At 41.8% G+C, this 18332-nt stretch overlaps 2 protein-coding genes across 3 annotated transcripts; one reads left to right on the top strand and one right to left on the bottom strand.

Annotated features, from left to right (window-relative positions):
* Positions 1-1256: 1256 nt before the first annotated feature.
* Positions 1257-10417, top strand: slc45a1 (solute carrier family 45 member 1). 2 transcript variants are annotated; one of them, XM_085274330.1, is made up of 10 exons: positions 1257-1434; positions 2036-2476; positions 2586-2678; positions 3585-3809; positions 3934-4838; positions 4942-5095; positions 5218-5394; positions 5517-5722; positions 7259-7484; positions 8662-10417. In XM_085274330.1, exons 2-10 carry the CDS (start codon positions 2056-2058, stop codon positions 8688-8690), a joined length of 2436 nt encoding a protein of 811 aa, XP_085130456.1. In that variant the 5' UTR covers positions 1257-1434; positions 2036-2055; the 3' UTR covers positions 8691-10417. The 2 variants fall into 2 exon arrangements, with proteins under 2 accessions (XP_085130456.1, XP_085130455.1); XM_085274329.1 differs by having other exon boundaries at positions 7259-10417.
* Positions 9694-12410, bottom strand: LOC146574571 (uncharacterized). The gene is made up of 5 exons (XM_085274331.1): positions 12200-12410; positions 11511-11582; positions 11035-11098; positions 10737-10810; positions 9694-10650 (listed from the first exon to the last, which is right to left on the bottom strand). Exons 1-5 carry the CDS (start codon positions 12248-12250, stop codon positions 10579-10581), a joined length of 333 nt encoding a protein of 110 aa, XP_085130457.1. The 5' UTR covers positions 12251-12410; the 3' UTR covers positions 9694-10578.
* Positions 12411-18332: the final 5922 nt, after the last annotated feature.

Below are 18332 nucleotides of genomic sequence, written 5' to 3'. Positions count from 1 at the left end.
GCCTGTTATCAGAGGTGGCCCTAAAACCACTTTAGTATTTCTGCAGGGACCAGAGCTATCTTTCGTGCTGCCATTTTAAATAAAGGGCGGTCGACTCCTTAAATCTTGAAGGAGCTGTTAAAGAAAGCAGCCTTACATCCACCTGCTGATCTGGGAGCGGCCTCAACGACACACCAAACTGAAACCCCCATCTGCTGTTATTTCCCTCTGTCAGTGCCAAACATCTAATCCAGGTGGGACTGCTCATGCAGAACAAGTACTGTTTTACAAAACATGCATTTTCAAATGTCATAATGCAAAAAAGTGTGAATTTGCACAAGACTTTAGGCCAGCTACAGTTTACCTGAGTATTCTTGATATGACAGCTCTACGTGTATCCTAGCAAAAGGTTCTGTAGCCATTTGACCTTTCCTTTAACACAGTCCTCTCACTCACTGCTAATGAGGGGTCTAACTGTGCCAGCAGCACCTTGGGGGGGGGGTTGCACATCTTCTAGCCTGAAAGACATGTTTTATAGACACAGTGTGAAAGGGCATGCAACACTCTTTGATGTAGCCTAGGATTTCACTCTAGCTCTGGTGGGTGTGTCACATGTATTACCCAACCGGCGGCAATGTGAAGCCTTCATAAACATGTCATACTAAAAAGGCAGTGCACACAATGGGCCACACCCTGATGTGCTGTGGATACATGCTATAGGGACAGGAAGCAATGCAACACCATTTGACTATCTGACTGAAAAAAAAAAAAAGCGAAATATCTGCACAAACATCGTGGACAGGAAAATAGTATACAACTACATTCACGATGCACACAGAAAACTGAAAAAAGCCGAGCTGTCTGCATTTATATGTGTTGGTTATTTCGAATTTCCTGCTGCTTTCTTATCGGAAAAGTCACAGTTGAATAAAATAAAAACTATCTAGCAAGTCAAAGTTTCAGTTAAAAAGCAGGAAAGACATAAAAAAGTAGTTCAAGAATGCATAATTAAACAAAGATTAACCAATATGATAAAATAAAGGTGTGAATTTCTTTTCCTATAAAAGAAAAAGGAGTGCAATTTATTAAACCCGTTTACCTGAATTTGGAATATAATTATTACATTAATATTGCTGCTAAGTACTAGGCTCATACTGGAGTAGTGCTGTATGCAGATAGATGGGTCCTCTGTGCTGATGTTGCAGGGAGGGGCGTGACGTCACGGGAGAGACGGGGAGGAAGACGCGAAGGGAGGGGGACAGATAGGGAGGGGGGGGGATGAGGAGAGGGGAAAGGAGAAGGGACGAAGGAGAGAGCGGGGGGATGACTGCATCAAAGGAAAACAAAAAAACAATCATGACTCCTGTAATTCATACTACGGTTTCTATACATCACAAAGGTTGCTGTGGTTATCTACACAGTATGCCGCAATAAATGACGAGCCGCCCCGAAAAGGTAATTATCCTCTTTCACGTCGTAATGTGCACGCTTTTTATTTATTTATTTATATTTCTGTGCATCCTCTTACACAGTAGATCGCCTAATCGTCACCTTAAGAGTCTATTGCAAACAGAAGAAAAAATCGAGGATCATGTCTCTTAAAAAAAAAAAAAAAAGCAAAAAAGGCTCTGGGTCGGCAGGCTATCAGTCAAGTATTTCTATTAAATGTGAGCGACAATGATGCGTTATCCTTGTGAATGTCCTGAAAGCCGTCATTGACATCCACACCGCTTACATTGTGTCCTGTTTGAGCTTCCTACATGAAAAATTAAAATGGAAACAGGCGTCATGAGCGCTGCCGCATAGTACACTGCTGTAGTCAGCCACGCAGAGCACATGGGCTTTGCGCACAGCATGCGCACTGGTTGCAGTGCGTCGTGCCCACCGACGGTGTCTGCACATGACTGCAGTGTCCTTTTGGTTGCACTACATAACCATTAGCAGCACCAAGTTAATGCTGTGCTAGACCGTGCTGATCTTGAATCAAGTCCAAACAAACTTTTGCGCATGTCTGACTTGTAATTCATCATTGGTATCACCCTTTAATATGTTCCAGTTGCTGCTGGCTTGAGAGAGATGTCATCTCCAGGAATGGGCACCCCCAGTGACCCCCTCTTGGCCAGTCCAGGAGGGAGGTTTTCCACAGCTCAGGAAGGTATCTGGAGGAGCTCACTTCCCAAAACTGCCAGCTTTCCAACTTCCACCACTCGGCACCTCAGTCACAGAGCCAACAACTTCCAAAGACAGCCAAAGCGGAGGAAGCTGATAAGACCTTCGCCTCCTCCGCCACCCAACACACCTTGTCCCCTGGACCAGTTGGACCTCAGTGAGCTTCCCCCGAGACGTACCTTCCAGGAGCTGCTCTTCAATGGCTGCATCTTGTTCGGGATTGAATTCAGCTATGCCATGGAAACAGCTTATGTGACTCCAGTGCTTTTACAGATGGGCCTGCCTGATCAATTCTACAGCTTGGTGTGGTTTATTAGCCCCATTCTCGGTAAGTAAGCAGCAGAGGTAGACGACTAGCTGCTGTACAGGCATATGTAATGTATAATAAGAATCCTAGTTGCATGGATTCTAACTTTGTATTTCGTTTTGACTTGAAGGATTCCTCGTTCAGCCTCTCATAGGAGCATGGAGTGATCGTTGCACATCCCGGTTTGGGCGAAGACGACCTTTTATTTTCGCCTTGGCAATAGGTAAGACGAATTAAAGCAGTACCATAGTGTTTTTGAAATGCAATTATGTGAAGCTGCGTAGCTTGCAAGTGACAGTGTTGATCAAATGGTAAATAATCTGCAATTATATGGTATAGTTACCTCAAATGTTAGCACTTTTGTGAAGTGCATTACAACATGTTTCTTATTGCTGTTATTTAGAAGAATGGTCAAAATTATAGCAGTTGTGGCCTCAAAGCAAATCCTGCATTTCCTCTGATGCAGCTCAATCAATAAGCAGTTCATTCCTGTAAAATGCTCAAATAAAACCATGGTTGGATAATCATAACTAAAGACCATAGATAGGAACTTGGCCACAGGTTCACCAAAATGCATGTGCTCCACCTAAGCACCTAAGTGTGGTTGCATAACACAGGGGAACTTATACACATACCTACTCAGTCTACTGCTTTTCTGTTACACTGTATACATGCCATGCTAGTACAGTGTGACATACAACATCTCAGATACATTTTAAATAAAACCACTGTGAAAAACATCCCACCATAAGGCACAACTCTTCATCTGGTTTTCAGTAAAGAGCTCAAGTAAACTCCCAGACAGTTCAGATTCAGTGGTTATAACTGGCTGTGTCTCTGTGTCGAATGTAATTCAGAATCAATCCACCTGGGAACTTGTACTGTTTCTCCATATTGACTGCAAGATCACAATTTTATTTTAAATTTATAGCCACATCATTTTGATGGCCAAAGATTATACACAGCCAGTAAAAACATGTAACCATTTGTTATGCTCTACATCAAAAAATTGGAAAACCCAGAGTTCAGGAGACATTCAGGTCTTCCGCCTTCATCTAGCTCTCATCTAGTTCATCTAGCTTTGGTGCTCATGTTAATTTTTTGTCACTTCCTCTGCTCTGCATTGTAGGAGCACTGATTGGTCTTACTCTGGTTCTCAATGGACGGGATATTGGGAGTGTCCTGGCTGACACAGCATCAAATCACAAGTGGGGAATAGTCCTGACAGTGTGTGGTGTGGTTCTAATGGACTTCAGTGCTGATTCAGCTGACAACCCAAGCCATGCTTATATGATGGATGTGTGCAGCCCAGAGGACCAAGATCGGGGACTGAACATCCATGCGTTACTGGCAGGTAGGAAAATAGTTCTGTAGCAGGGAAAGCTGAAGCTGTAACATATGTCCTTTTGAGATAATTTAGCAGAAAACAGTAGAAATTTAGCTTTACAAGTATTTTGTGGTTTCATTTCTCTACTCAGGTCTAGGAGGTGGATTTGGCTACATTGTAGGTGGCATCAACTGGGACCAGACACAGTTTGGAAGGTCAATGGGAGGTCAACTCCGGGTCATATACCTGTTTACGAGCATCACTTTGGTGATCGCCACAACCATGACTCTAATGAGCATCCCTGAACGGCCCTTACCGAAGAGCCAGCCGAACAAGAACTCAAGCAAAAACAGCCTGAAAAGCCCTAGCCTCCCTCTTCCCCCCTCCCCACCCGTCCACCCTGGACCAGATTTGGGACTAGATGAGGAAGACGAGGACGGTCTCTACAGCTACAATTTCTCAAAGTCTCACCCATGTAATCCTGACCCCTTGGCCCATTCTTGCAGTGCAAGTGCGCGTCTTTGTGCGGGCCTCAATAGCCCCATATCGCCCCTAAGCCCCCTCACTCCAAAGTATGGCAGCTTTATTAGTAGGGACAGCTCTCTCACTGGCATTAATGAGTTTGCCTCTTCATTAGGAACCTCATATATCGACAGTGTGCTCATAGACTGCTACACAGGCCAGCAGACACCACAAGCTCTGCCCCCCAGCTCCACCACTGTGCCACTGCCTCCAGGGGACTCCCCTCCCCCAGACGGGCTCATGCAGGGGCCAGGGAACCACCCTGCAGGTGCAGGACAGACCCAGGCCAATGTGGTGTCTCATCCAGTTGGGGACGCACAAGATGCAGAAGGGCCTCAGCCTGCTGGAGATGCACAATCTCACGGAGCATCTCAGGTCACAGCTGGGGCTCAGACTGCTGCGGGGTCACACCGGGGCTCCACGGCTGGCATCCTGAAGCGACCTCAGAGTCTCGCGCTGATGGAAGAGCCCATGGCAACACAGATTGTTGGGCTGGAGAATGGACGTAGGAGGACAGTGACTTTCAGCCAGCAGGTCAGACGCATGTTTTGAATCTGACATAAGGTGTTTTGTGAGAAGCCAGAACAGAGCTTTTTAAACATGATGTCATGTGGTTTTTTTTTCTCCTCCAATGAAGGTTGCAAACATTTTGCTCAATGGAGTGCGCTATGAGAGTGATCTAAGTGAGAATGTGGAGAGTGGAGAATCCCAAATGTCAATGAAGCTGCTGTGTATAGCCATCTACAGGATGCCTCCCTCTTTGCGGAGTTTATGCACTAATCATTTTTTAGGTGAGTAAAAAAAAAACTTAATTGAAATGTATCTCTTTTTCTACACTGCTGAACCTTAAAATCAACCTGTTTTGCATTTAATTTCATAAAAGCGTGATTTTTTTTTTCAATCTGTGCTTTAGGCTGGCTGTCCTTTGAAGGGATGCTGCTCTTCTACACTGACTTCATGGGGGAGGTTGTGTTTGAAGGAGATCCCAAAGCACCCCATGACTCCGAGGCTTACCAACGCTACAATGCTGGTGTCAGCATGGGCTGCTGGGGCATGTGCATCTATGCATTCAGTGCTGCTTTCTACTCAGGTAAGTACTCACACATCACATCACATCACATCTGGCAGGTGTGATTCCTTACCCTGGTTGGATTTGTGCACTGCTTCGTCATTCGCTGAACCTCTCTCTGCTTTCCCTTCTTCAACTTTCAGCCATATTGGAGAAACTAGAGGAGCGTTTCTCTCTTCGCACGCTATATTTTTTCGCCTACTTGGCATTTGGTTTGGGCACCGGCCTTGCCACACTATCCACCAACCTCTACGTGGTACTTTCTCTCTGTGTCACCTACGGGGTGCTCTTCTCCTCTTTATGTACGCTGCCTTACTCTCTGCTGTGTGAATACTACCAGAGCCCTCAGGTCAGTATCGATATAAGTGCAGCAATTACCTAATTATAGTTGCTGGATGATATTTTTCCTGTGTGAACGTAAAAGAATAGATCAAAATGTATATGATCACCTTACCATTATCGTGTTTGTTTGATGGCTATGAAGCCACAGCCATCAGCCAGTTAATTTAGCTTAATGTTAAATAATGGGGGTAATAAAATCTGCCTCTGAGCTGAATAACTAGAGGTTTTATTCCAAATCATACAAAATTGAAATATAAAAATAAAACTTTATTGTTGTGAAGCAGCTTTTTTTAAGCTTTAGAGTAGCAGGAAGTAATAGCGCCAGATTTGCTGTCTCACTGTTTCTTGGACGTTCTACAGTAGAATGCTTTTCTGGGTGCTTTTTGCCAGACATTAGCATCACCCTGGTTCATTCATCAAAGAGCCAATTTAATTTTTAGGCCTTTTGAATTACTGCAGAAAACGACCTTTCTGGGAAATGAACATGAGTTTTGTTCAGCGAGATCATTTTTCCCAATTAACTCAAAGTTTAGGATTTTTTAAAAGCTGTAAAATGCGTAGATTTTACTATAAACTTGTTATGCCACAAAGCTCTCATATTTTGCTGTGATCAAGTTAAGTTCTGGAGTTTCATTTCGCTATTTTTTTGGGGAAACGCCTTCTCTGAGACAGATAAAAGAAGAAGAAGTTGAGTATTTAGGTATGTATTTTATGTTGTAGAATAAAAGCCTGCGTAAGCATCTAGAATCTAACTTCCAGTTAAGGGACCCAAAAGTGCTCAAGGTCCATTTTCAGATTTTAGGACTGTTTCCCACAGCACTATCTAAAGCAAAGCTTTGTATAATTTGCATTGACTGTAGCTTCATATTTAGTTTAGTGATGTCAGAAGAAAACAAATGAGCATACTGTCAAAGTCTTTCACAGCTTTACCCAGCAAATGTTTCAATGGGAAGAAGACTTGAAAAATAGTAATCACTCTCACTTTCCTTCCTAGATGCGCCTTGAATATCATTGTTGGAGAGAAATTTTGTTTTCAGTGATTGTTTTGTATTATCTGTTTACTAATTAGATCAAAAATCAAAACAAAGAAATCTTTATTTATTAAGAGTTAAAAAAAAAAATACATACAACACAAGAATAAGTTGATTTCCTAACTCTTACTCTGGATGCTTTTCTTCAGGGAGCAAAGAGGCAGTGGTTGTGACAGTCCAAGTTCATCATGGCACAAATGAGGCAGAATTTACATGTAGATAACCATAAATGACTTAAAAAGGTTCATATTTAAAAAATAAACAAACAAACAAACTTTTTTCTACTTGATTTACATGGAGTTGACATCATGCAGCTGTCTTCATAGTTACATAGTCTCATTACAAAAAAAAAAAAGACAAGAGTGTTTGATTTCTCCACTCCTGTAAAATGACTTGCATTCTTGCTTTGTCCACTGTTAGAACATCACCTTCCAGCTAGCATGTTTGCTGAGTACTTGCTTGCAGTGCTTAGACTGTTCCCACACTGTAATTAAACCAATTGTGTCTTTCAGTTTTGCGGCTCATCGGAGGAAGGGACCAGACGAGGGATGGGGGTGGACATCTCTCTGCTCAGCTGCCAGTACTTCCTGGCTCAAATCCTGGTCTCTGTGGCGATGGGACCTCTGACCTCCCTGGTGGGTGGGGCCCAGGGAGTGATGTACTTTGCAAGCCTGATGTCATTCGTGGGCTGCCTGTACTCCTCTCTCTGCGTGGTGTACCAGCTGCCCCCCCCTGAGGGTGAGCCCCCCGAAAGCGAGACCCAGCCACTATTGGTGCACATTTAGAAAAGCCTCTTACAAATTTATTTTTACCTCACACACAACCGCACGCACACACATACTCACTCCACAGCACTGTTGCTTTAGTGTCTGCTGTGTTGACCTTCACAGTGCGACAGACGCACTTGTAAATCCTGCCGCACACTGTACAGCACAGATTCATATATTGTTTTACACCAATTTAGCACTGCTCCTCTCAGAGCTAGACAGACAGACAGACAGACATTGGCCACCTCTCCAGTCTTTGTTTATACATGACCAGCGTGTTCATACAGTGTGTGTGCCCATGCATTTTTTCCTAACTTTTGCAAACGAATGTGTGACCTCTCTGAATGTGTGTGTGACTCTGAGTGACTCCTGTGAGTATAGATAAGCCGTTCTTGTGTCTGATTCTTTGCTGTCAAACTCTTGCATCATTTTTCTTGCTCATTTGTTGGTGTTTTTAGGATAGAAGTGTTTACCAGTATGCGCAAGCTAACCACTGCTTTCCCTCTCTTTTTCTTCCTTTTATCAGTTGCCTAACGTCTGCATGAGCTGCAGTGTAATCTCTTAAAGCCCTGTGTTAACGTTTTGTTTTGGTCATATGGCCAAGGGAATGTCTACCTGCCTGTTTCTCTGAGTTAGCATACTACACCTTAGGCAGGATTTTCTGACTAATTGAATGTGCTGCCAGTAGCCATTCAGGCTCACCGTTCATTCCTCTTTATTAATTCAAGAGCTCTCATTGCATAATTTAGCAAACACATACTTAATATTCACGTGAAGGCGAACTATGCCTAATCACAGTCTGGAAGGCTTTCACATTCTCCACATTTTAACAGCAAATACAAACAACACTTTCCACACTATCCAGTCATTATGAGACTTAACCAGTGTGCTATCCCCAAAATTTCACAGTTTGGTGCTGGGTGACTCTTAATCAAGAGTCCAAATAGGAGTACAATGTCAACTACTTAATCATTATAGAGCAGTGTCTAATAGGATGACACGCGTACTCGTACAAAAAACACAGAGAAATGTGTACTGGTGGCTAATTCTTGTCTGGGCCCTCACTAAGCCATGGACAGCCCTGTGAGCTGTTACCCTACTCCTGGCCATACCATTGTAATAATGACAGTGATTCTTGTCATTATCAGGAAGAGGAGAAGTTGAAACTGGGGTCTGAATCAGCAATCAGTCGGAAACCGAACAAAACAGAAGAAGAGAAAACAGAGAGAAGACTCATGTGAATGATGGGTAACCCTGAAGGTGGACAGCATTTTAAAAAAGCAAAAAAAAAAGACTGGGGGTTCACAGCCAGCGGCGGCGAATGCTTATCGTCATCATTAGGGCGCATGCTTAAGGTAGTAGGCTTCCGCTCCACTATGCTCAGTCCATCAGTGACGTATAGTGATGACTTTTCGTTTGTTAGCTGGACGTTTTAAACCTCATTCCTTTTTCCATCATCGAGAAGCCATCTACATCACTAAACTGGTACATGCAGTTTATTTTTTCATGGCAAAACGGTACGCTTTGTCTGTTCAGCCAAACACAGGCACCAAGCCTGATTTCAGGGCTTCAAACAAGCTTTTCGTTGTGTTGGTTCCACTGACTGAGCACCTCAACATGCAGGTGCCCCAGAAGAATGTCTGTAATTGCCTACTATCAAAGCCTGCTGGACTGACCAGATGCACGCCACGCTAACGTTTCTGAGGAAACAGTAAATGTGCGGATCATGCTGTTGCAGCTTGCTTGGGAAAGAAATAAAACACAGTTTTTGTGTTACATGGTACCACCTATTGCTCAGTATTAGCAGTGCTACTGTAAAAGCTACTTTTATTCAGGGTTAAGTTAAAACTAAAATGATCATTTTTTGCCACGCTTGACTCCTGTGTCAATTATTTTGTTGCATGCCATGTCAGTTGTAGCTTCCCTTAATGATGGGGTGAACTTCTCAACTACACCACATGGGGGAGCAAGTGTATACAAGAAAGTAATCCATTGATTCTGTTCACCCTTTTCCATTACCAAGTGAAATTATTCCTCTTTCCTGCATCTAAGCCAGCCATTTTCCATGTTAAGAAAAAAATAGGTCAAGTGACATCATCCACTTATAAAACCATGTTTTGTTTTTTAAAGAAAGCACTGATGATGAGCTATTAACAGATAATAAACACACACGAAAGACATTCTTAAGTAAAAAGACAATTTATTTGTTAATCAGAATATACAAAGCAGTGGCTGAAGTAACCGAATGTCATTCTGGTTCTGAAAAAGGCAGTCTTGTACACAAAACTGAGCTACCCAACCATAACATAACACTCATTGAAAATGTAAGAGAAACAAAGTATAAATGGTACAAACTTGCGTGGAATGCATACAGAACAAATGACCAAAGCTTTAAGATTTAAGAGGGGTTAATTAACATTGCAAAATCCTGCCTCCACTGAACTGGGAAGTTTGGGGGGAATCAGGGGGGTCAAACTATCTAATCACGGAGGTGCAAGACAGAGCCCCTCTAATTCATTTGCACCATCTGCTATGTTAACAGGGCAGCCAAAGATTAAGTAGCAGCTCAAACACAAAATATTATGCCTTTTAACTAATAATGCTAACAACTGTCCATTATCCCCTGCTTAAAACTTATCTTTGGTCCTTTAAGTGTATCTGAGAGGTCAACATGAGCCTTGGAGGTGAGCAGCTGCCTGTATGTATGAATCATCTGGTCAGCACTGACATAATAGAGATTGTGCTTCTAACATACTGATATCAAACCTCAGGAAATTTAAAAAAACAAAAAAACAAAACTGATCTCGTGGCATGGCCCGATTTGTACAAGTAGGAAAAAAAAAAGAGCTCATTTTAAAGACCAATAAATAACATTTCATTAAAAAAAAAAAAAAAAAAAAAAAAGGATGCAGGGCCACTATGTTTCAAGACTCCAGTGCAATGTGATAACATGGGAGCAAACAAAAAGAAATTTCTCTCCAAAGATACAAAAAAGCACAAGCTCTACAACACGATGTTGACCAGGCTGGTAAGACAGTGCTGCAAACAAGTAGCAGGACAGAAACCTAAGCCTCCACTTCTGCCTCTTTCGAATCCCCATTTTCCTCTGTCTTCTGCTTTTTTGTCTCCACCTTTTCCTAATGGAAAAAAGAAGAAGAGTCACATTAGCAAAGGCCAAAACCAAGACTAAAACTTGCATACTTAAGGCCCAAAGACAACCCACCTCCTCCTCTTCAGCTGCACGCTTCACAGGCTGTGCATCAGTCTCCTCAGCAGGGGGCGCCTCCTCTGCATCCCCTATAAGGACAGTTTGTCACTTCAGAAATTACAGCCCTCACTTCCAGCGCATTTTCATTTTTAAACATATCAAGATTCACTTGTATTAAAAAGGGAAGATTTTGAGGTCAGTACCACACAAGAGAAATAATTATAGGGCAAATCAGTAAAATCTGAATACAGTACACATATAGTTGCAATTCCAATCTTTCAGAAAACACTAGTAGCACTTAAAATTAACTTACCTTCCCCATTCTTGTGCTCCTCCTCTGTGGTTTCTTCCACTTTGTCACTGTGTTCAGCACCATTCTGGATGAAGCAGAGGAAACATCAGTCTGGTAAGGGTATGCAATGACTGGCCTTCAATTATGTAAACAAATTATTTGCAGAATAACAAGGCATCCCGAGCATATTTTAGATAATGCTCCCACAGACTTGCATGTACAGGCTCCTTTGGGGATTCTTTAAAAGGCAATGTGTAGTGAGCTGTTATTACACTCCCAGAGGATTAGCTACCAAGCTCTGGGAAACCTCAGAGTAGAGAAAAACCAATGGAGACGTCCAGAGGGTTGCTAGCGAACATCTGCCATTTCACAACCCAAACAAAGCACAGTGTGGAGAGCAGCTGAACAGGAGGGGGGAGGCGGGTGCAGCGACACCTGCATGATGAGGGGTGCTAAGACAAAAGGCCATGAGGCTGCCTCTCTCGGCTCCAACTTACTGTGCCATTGGCAGGTGCGTCCCCGTTATCGGTCTTTTCTTCCACTTCTGCCTCTTTCTTCTCTTTCAGCTCCTACAAAATAAAAGCCCCTTTGATCAATGTTCAGTTAAGAAAAAGAGTTAAGTGCCAAATGTTACTCCCACGTCCGAGTTTGATTACGAGCTGGGATTGAGAAAAAAAAAACACGATGAAAACGGTATTAATTTTGTGTTCTTTTATTAAAACTAAGCGGGAATGCTGGTCTTTTTCACCCCCATGCCGCGCAGTTACACAGCAGTGTAAACCGTGCTGTGGCTTCCCGCCCACAGCGGCAGCTCCGCTCCACCAGCTGTACCGTTTGTGCCGCTTTGTCTGCTTAACAAGACATTTTTAAGTCAAACCACATCACACACATTTCAGTTTCCAGTCACAGCAATTAGTCGTCGATGCTGAAAACTGCTAAATGACTCGCCTCCACGAAGTATGGCTTTCGCCATGTGATATTTAAGACAAGTTGCTGGTTTAACTTACATGAACTAACGTTAATTACAAGCTTTGCTGCTGCCGTCAAATAACTCACTTGTTCAGCCGTAGTTAGCTAAAGAAACATAAACACTGTAACAACTTGTACAAGTTTTCTAAATCTTTCAACACGACGGTTCAGCCGAGAAAAAAAAAGAAAGGGGGAGAAAAAGGTGAATGAAACGCACCTTGGCTGTAACCTCTGCAGTGGCGGTTGTGTCAACAGCTGTGTCGGCCATGGTTAATTTTGTGTATTAATTTAGCTAATTATATTCCCGATCTAAAGAATAATTATTTCTCGTCTCTTCGCCTCTGTGTGAACAGTCCAAAGACGCTGAGAGAGAAACGATGTCTGCCTGTCTCCGCTTTTCTCTCGAGCTCGTTGAAAATCCACTCTCGTTGGATACAGCGGCTCCATCCTACACCTGATTGGACAATGTCGACCACCGGGATGTTTGATTGGATGAGTATCTTTTCAATCTTGAAAACGAATCCCACCTCTGGTCTATCTCACCGTTGATTGGTCAATTTTTTTAAAGCGCTGCACTACACCATAATTCCCCCCCCCCCCCCCCCCCCCCCCACTGCCCTTCACTTTGCGTTTGGTTTTTTCACTTAAATATGAAGAATGAATACTGTGAAAGTTATAATAATCAACAAGAATGTATTATTTATTAATATTGTTTCAAGTTGATGGATTGTAAAAGTTTATTCATACACAGAAAGACCCCAGGGCAATATCTTTTGTCTCAGCGCTCTTTCTCCGCAGAGATGTGGTGTCAAATTACATGCAAAAAGGAATAATGTGACGGGCTTGAAAGCAGACGGCCACTCCTCCTTTCTATATTTAACATTTTTAACGAAATGTGCTCACGCCTGAGTGTTCTTACACTTTCATTTTTTCCTTTACAAGACCCGATCAAAGTCACTTCTGTTTCAATAACTTCAACACACATCTTAATTAATTAAGACCACAACTATAATCTAAACAGCAACACTATGCCCCGCAACCCTAGAGCCTAACATACATCCTAAAATGAAAGTTTAATTGTTTCCACAAATGCTGTGCATTTGGACTGTATCTATTTATAATTGAATGTCTCGTCGAACTATTGAATGAATAGTGACATTTTTATTTGTTTTGTTTTTTTTTATTTGTTTTTCTTACTGAAAACAGTGAAGATGATCAATTAGTACTTTAAAAAAATGTACAAACCGCTATCTGCCTCAGTATGTATTTATTGCAAAGCTAGGAGGGGAGATCAGTTAAACATTGTATGTGGTATGTGATTTGTGAGCTTGTAAAAGATAGTAATAGAGTGTGGTGTGCCGTGTGAAAGCCTTTATAGCTGGCACATGAAGTTGTAACCTTTATTACACTGTCAAAAAATAAAAATAAAAATACAGACTTCCTTTTTAGTGGGAAAATATAGAGCGAGCATGAGCTCATATTTAAAATAAAATTGGCAAAAACTGAGTTTGTACAACTGTAGCAAGCTTGAAAGTCAATATTTGGTAATGACCACCTTTATTCTTCAACAAGGGCTGAGCTTTCTTGGGCAAGCTTTCTTCTAATTTCCTTAAGTAGTCTTCAGGAGTAGTTCTTCAGACTTCTTGCAGAACATTCAAAGCTCTTCTTTGGATGCTGGCTGCCTTTTATTAAGTTTTCTGTCAACATGATCCCACACTGCTTCAACAACGTTGAGGTCCATGCTCTGGGGAGGCTAATTCATGACTGATAGTGTTCCATTGTGTGTTTTACATCCAGGTATGCGTTTACTGCATTGGCAGCATACTTGGGAATATTGTTATGCTGAAAACGGAAGCCATTTCCAATCAGAGGTTTTCCACTGCCTGAAATGCAGCCCCAAACCAAATTTGGATTCATCACTCCATGAGACGTGTTGTGACTGATTTTCAGTCCAGTTATTGTGTAATTTGACATACTTCATCTTTTTGCCACATTGAAAGAATGAAGTAATTTTTAATGAGGCTTTAGTGAACAGTAGATGGATCAACTGAAGCTCCAGAGGTATCTCTCAGGTCCCACGTCAGATCTTTGCTGGTCTTTTTTGACGTTCAGATGCTGTTTGTCACCTCCAGCATGCTGCTTCTTCTTCTTCTGTGCTCAACTTGTTCAGTTTCTCCAATATGTTTTGGCACAGACATGCATACCATGCCAAGATATGTCAAGCCTTCCACTAACAGCTCTTTAGGGATCAGCTTGGTGCGAAAATACTATTATATGTCTGTCAAACTGTGTTTTGTGACAGCTTGCAAGTAACAAATTGCCTAACATTCAATTTATAATGGGTTCTTTGCTAAGTTGTCTGTCATATCTACACATCCCTTTAGTTAGAAGTCATTTTTTTTATGTTGAAATGATTCATAGGTCAGTGTTAACAGGCAAAAAACATTCCTTTGAAAATGGTGAAGGTAGAAGGACTGGACTGAAAATTAGTGGAAAAGCAGCCAATGTCCAAAGAAAAACTTCAGAAAGACATATGTGGAGGGATTTTGGTGTCATTATTGCCATAGCACTACCTGCAGTTTGATATGAGGTGCTATATTTTCATTTCTAATTATATTTCCTCTTGACTAAGAGAAAAAAAAAAAATTGGTACTGCCGCGTGATGTCTCCATCCAAACTATACGCGCTCCACTTCAGAATATTTCTGAGATGAACTTACTTTGCCATCACTGCAGTTGCTCATCGAGCAGTTAAACCAAAGGAAGTGGTAGCAAACCACGTTGTGGGCCTCGAAGTCTGTAATTTAAGCCTACATCTGGTCACTGCTTCACTGTCAGTTGAATACAAAGGAAAATATTTTTATCTCAGGTAAAATCTCCATATATGTGCCATTACACTCACAGCTAAAAATCCTCCACTTTGGGGCTGTTTAACCTTCACCGGCCTTCACCACCTCGCACAGAATTCATTTGTAAATTATGTTTAATGTGGCGTCATTTCCACTCGTTTGTGCCGTTTCACAAGCCATATTTGCATGTGTTTCACATAATGTATAATTTGAATTTGAACCATTTCTAGAAAGTCTAACTAATGTTTGTGTCTTGTGCTTGTCTCAACACACCCTAGCAGAATTTCTCAACACAACTATATGTTCACCCTCTAATTTTAAGACCTTCTAAAATCTAATCCCATGCTGCCTCAGTTATCGTCTCTGTGCATGCCAACATTCAAGCCACTGATTCTAAAGAAGCCTCCAGGCTTTATGTTGTCATTCACCTCACATTCGGCTGAAACACAATTATGAAGAGTGTAATTACGTTGCGAAAGATCAAAGGGTTGTGCTTCGGTCTACAGGCTTGCTACTTAAAAATGCATTTTCCGTCTGATGTAAGTTTGATTTTTTTAAATGATGTTAAGTTTATTATTCTATAACATTACCTGGTAACTGTACAGGTCTTGCCAATTTAATGTGTGAAAGATGCACATTTAGATGGTATAAATATTAAACAAGGTATCGGATGATTGTATTGATAGAGCATTAGTTTTTACAACGAGGTTGAAAATTCATGCGCAAAGCTGCAAAAAAAAAAAAAAGGCATTCATCACACCAGTGTCCTTGGATTTGGGAAACGAATGACCACGGAGAAGAGAATCCAGCGCACTGAAGCAGGAATCCACAATGTAATGAGCTCAGTGTGTGCAAAAGCTAGTGTGAATCCATGGCAGGAACAGTGGAGCAGACTGAAAAGCAGCAGAAGGCATTACTCACTCTGTTCCTGCAACTGGAAAATGGGAGCAATCAGAGAGAGGGGAGGTGTTTGTGAGATCATTTCCTGTCTTTTTTTTTCTCATTTGCCTACCTCGACATGTTTCCACGTGCCAACAATATGCTAGAGAGAGAAAAAAAAATCTATCTATGGGTAGCTTGTGCTTTCTGCAGGTAAAAGAAAAGACCAGCCTGGAGCTCAGAGAGGACAGTCAAGCATAAAACTAAAACAGAGATGCAGTGATTTTCATAAACCTCTTATTTGCCATGAACGGTGTTTACCATACTTTCCACAGGCGCAGGAAAACTTTTTATGGCACTGAAAATTATTGAGACCACAGAAAGTAATACTGCATAAAAGCTTCTTTGTGTTCACTGTGACTCATGTTTGAAAATAAATTAAATATTTTGTACCCGTTCAGCCTTGCCTGGGGAAACATTCGTTTGAGTGCTAAGATCTTACCTGCTGGGGTTGGAGGTTGTAAGATAAAAGATGGGAAGTTGCCCAGGTTAATTCAGGTTAGTTCAGCCCGGTAATTTCGTGTGGACAAAGGACAGACCTGACTTGTGGAATGTCAGCACTTTAGAGAAGAACAAAGTGGGGTTCATCGTGGAGCAGAGCTCAGGATCAGCTGGGGGGAAGGGTCCTGATAATTGGAGAAATTGGTGGGGGCAAACTGAGCTCTTTTGTTTTGTGTCCAGCATTGGCTGGCTGCCGATTATATAGAATATAGAGGCAACATAAAGTTGACTTCTCACTGGGAGTCAAGTGCCCAGAACAAGTGTGAGAAAATGTGGTCTTTAATTAACAGCATATATACTGACCATTGACAAAAATAACAACCTGTACACTTGTAGTTTTGCCAAAAGATTTCTGGAAACTATCTCTCATCGCTGGTGCATAGGCCACTGACAACACTCCTCCAGCACACTCCTCTCCGATCTTCTCCTAAAATCCACACAGGGGCGTCTGCTCTGGATTTTGGTCTTAGCACCTTACACCATATATTCTCTTGTGCATTCCAGGTTAAAGCCCGCCTAGTGATGTTATTGATAGGCTTCCTAAGGGTGTGGCGAAACCAGCTCCACATTCTTCTCAGGATATGTGTGGCTGTTGGTTCCTGCTTTGTTCTTGTCCAGTTTGTCATTGGTAATCCTCTCTGGTCACTGGATAAGACGGTACAAGCTGTAGTTGTCTTGGATGTCAGAAAGCGGGTCAGCTTTGTAACTTCCAACGCTGCAACATGTCATACCCCATTACAGAAAAAATCCTTCCATGCTGAAATCTATTTGTTTTGAGTTTGCAATCAGTGTTTCTGAAACAGTTGTGCTTTTCCAGTATAATATGTTCTCTTTACCCGTTCACCTGTGAGCATGGGCGTCCCTAACAGAAGCTAATGTTCCCTGTAGTATAGGTCTCTGAGTTATTGAAGCACCAGCCAGCACACTGTGATTAGAGATGGACCAAGTGGTGGAAAAACTCATACTGTGTTTTGTAATAATAACTGCAGGCATCCTTCTTAAGTAGCTACTGTCTAAACCACAGCCGAGGGCTGTAACCTGTATGATAACATCTGTCAAGTAGCCTTACCCAAAGATACTTGACATACAGGTTAGAGGAGCCAGGAATTAAACCACCACCCCACTACAATAATGTTTTTTATTGTAGCAATACCTTAACATCCAGTGCAGTGTGTATTAATAAATGTCTAAAAAACAGAGCTTACAATCAGTTTACAGAATAATTATATGAAAGCTGGGGCACAGAAAAGCCAGAGCTTCAGCTGGATATTCTCTAGGTTCTTGCAGTTCTCTTTATTTATTTATTTTTGCATTAGTCTGTGGAGACTTCAAACATTTGGAAAAAGGCAGATGTAGAGTTCTTTTTTCTCTTTTGGTCTGTGTGCTTTCATGTGAAGCAGTGTTTGTCATTAATTCAACATAATTCAGATAATGAATGTCTCCATCCCTTTGTGTGATGATTATGATGCAATGGTGTTCTGCTATAAAAGAAAAAACCCACTACATGTTACAAACACTGTTGCTATTGAAATAATATCTAATGAAAAACTGTGTGGTAAATGAAATAAGAATTAGGTTCTCCTAAACTGAGGCACACATTTTTATTGTTCAGTAAAAGGTGTCTTATCCCATTCAGGTGAGGGGAAAACAGCTACCACAGAGAGGATTAAATGGTTTAGAGGCTCATTATTAATGAATGAGATTAGGAAATACTGCGATCAGACATTTGGGCAAAATAAGCCCTCAAAGAGGTGCTAACTACTGTTAAATGAGTGTACTGTAAACAGAACCATGATTGTTTCTTTAAACCTAATCAGCTAGTTTTGTTGTTGCATGGCCTGAAAGTAAAACCAGAGAACTACATCTCCCAGCTAGCACGGCTGGTGAACGTGCTTTAGAAAACTGATGGGCAAAAAGGGATCACCTGGGGTACGCTAATGGTTATGGTGTGCATCTGACGCCTAAAAGCACTCAAAAAAATCAATGAGTGAACAAATGTACGACTGATATGATGTGCAGATGTACTGTAATAATGGTACAGAGGCAAGGACACTGTGCTCTG

The sequence above is a fragment of the Mchenga conophoros genome, linkage group LG5, assembly GCF_057382185.1.
Source record: "Mchenga conophoros isolate Kocher_MC1m ecotype Shallow Benthic linkage group LG5, M_conophoros_male_GT1.1, whole genome shotgun sequence".
Classification (NCBI taxonomy): domain Eukaryota; kingdom Metazoa; phylum Chordata; class Actinopteri; order Cichliformes; family Cichlidae; genus Mchenga; species Mchenga conophoros.
The sequence above is the reverse complement of the archived record's forward strand: the minus strand, read 5'-3'. Positions and strand labels throughout refer to the sequence as shown.

Bases quoted from the DNA above. Each gene is read 5' to 3' on its own strand.
- slc45a1 (XM_085274329.1), top strand. From the start codon at position 2,056: ATGTCATCTCCAGGAATGGGCACCCCCAGTGACCCCCTCTTGGCCAGT. The intron at 4,839-4,941 runs GTCAGACGCATG...CCTCCAATGAAG, and splicing joins CAGTGACTTTCAGCCAGCAG to GTTGCAAACATTTTGCTCAA. The intron at 5,395-5,516 runs GTAAGTACTCAC...TTCAACTTTCAG, and splicing joins CAGTGCTGCTTTCTACTCAG to CCATATTGGAGAAACTAGAG.
- LOC146574571 (XM_085274331.1), bottom strand. From the start codon at position 12,250: ATGGCCGACACAGCTGTTGACACAACCGCCACTGCAGAGGTTACAGCC. The intron at 10,811-11,034 runs GTAAGTTAATTT...CTGTCCTTATAG, and splicing joins GGAGCACAAGAATGGGGAAG to GGGATGCAGAGGAGGCGCCC. The intron at 10,651-10,736 runs GTGGGTTGTCTT...TTTTTCCATTAG, and splicing joins GTGCAGCTGAAGAGGAGGAG to GAAAAGGTGGAGACAAAAAA.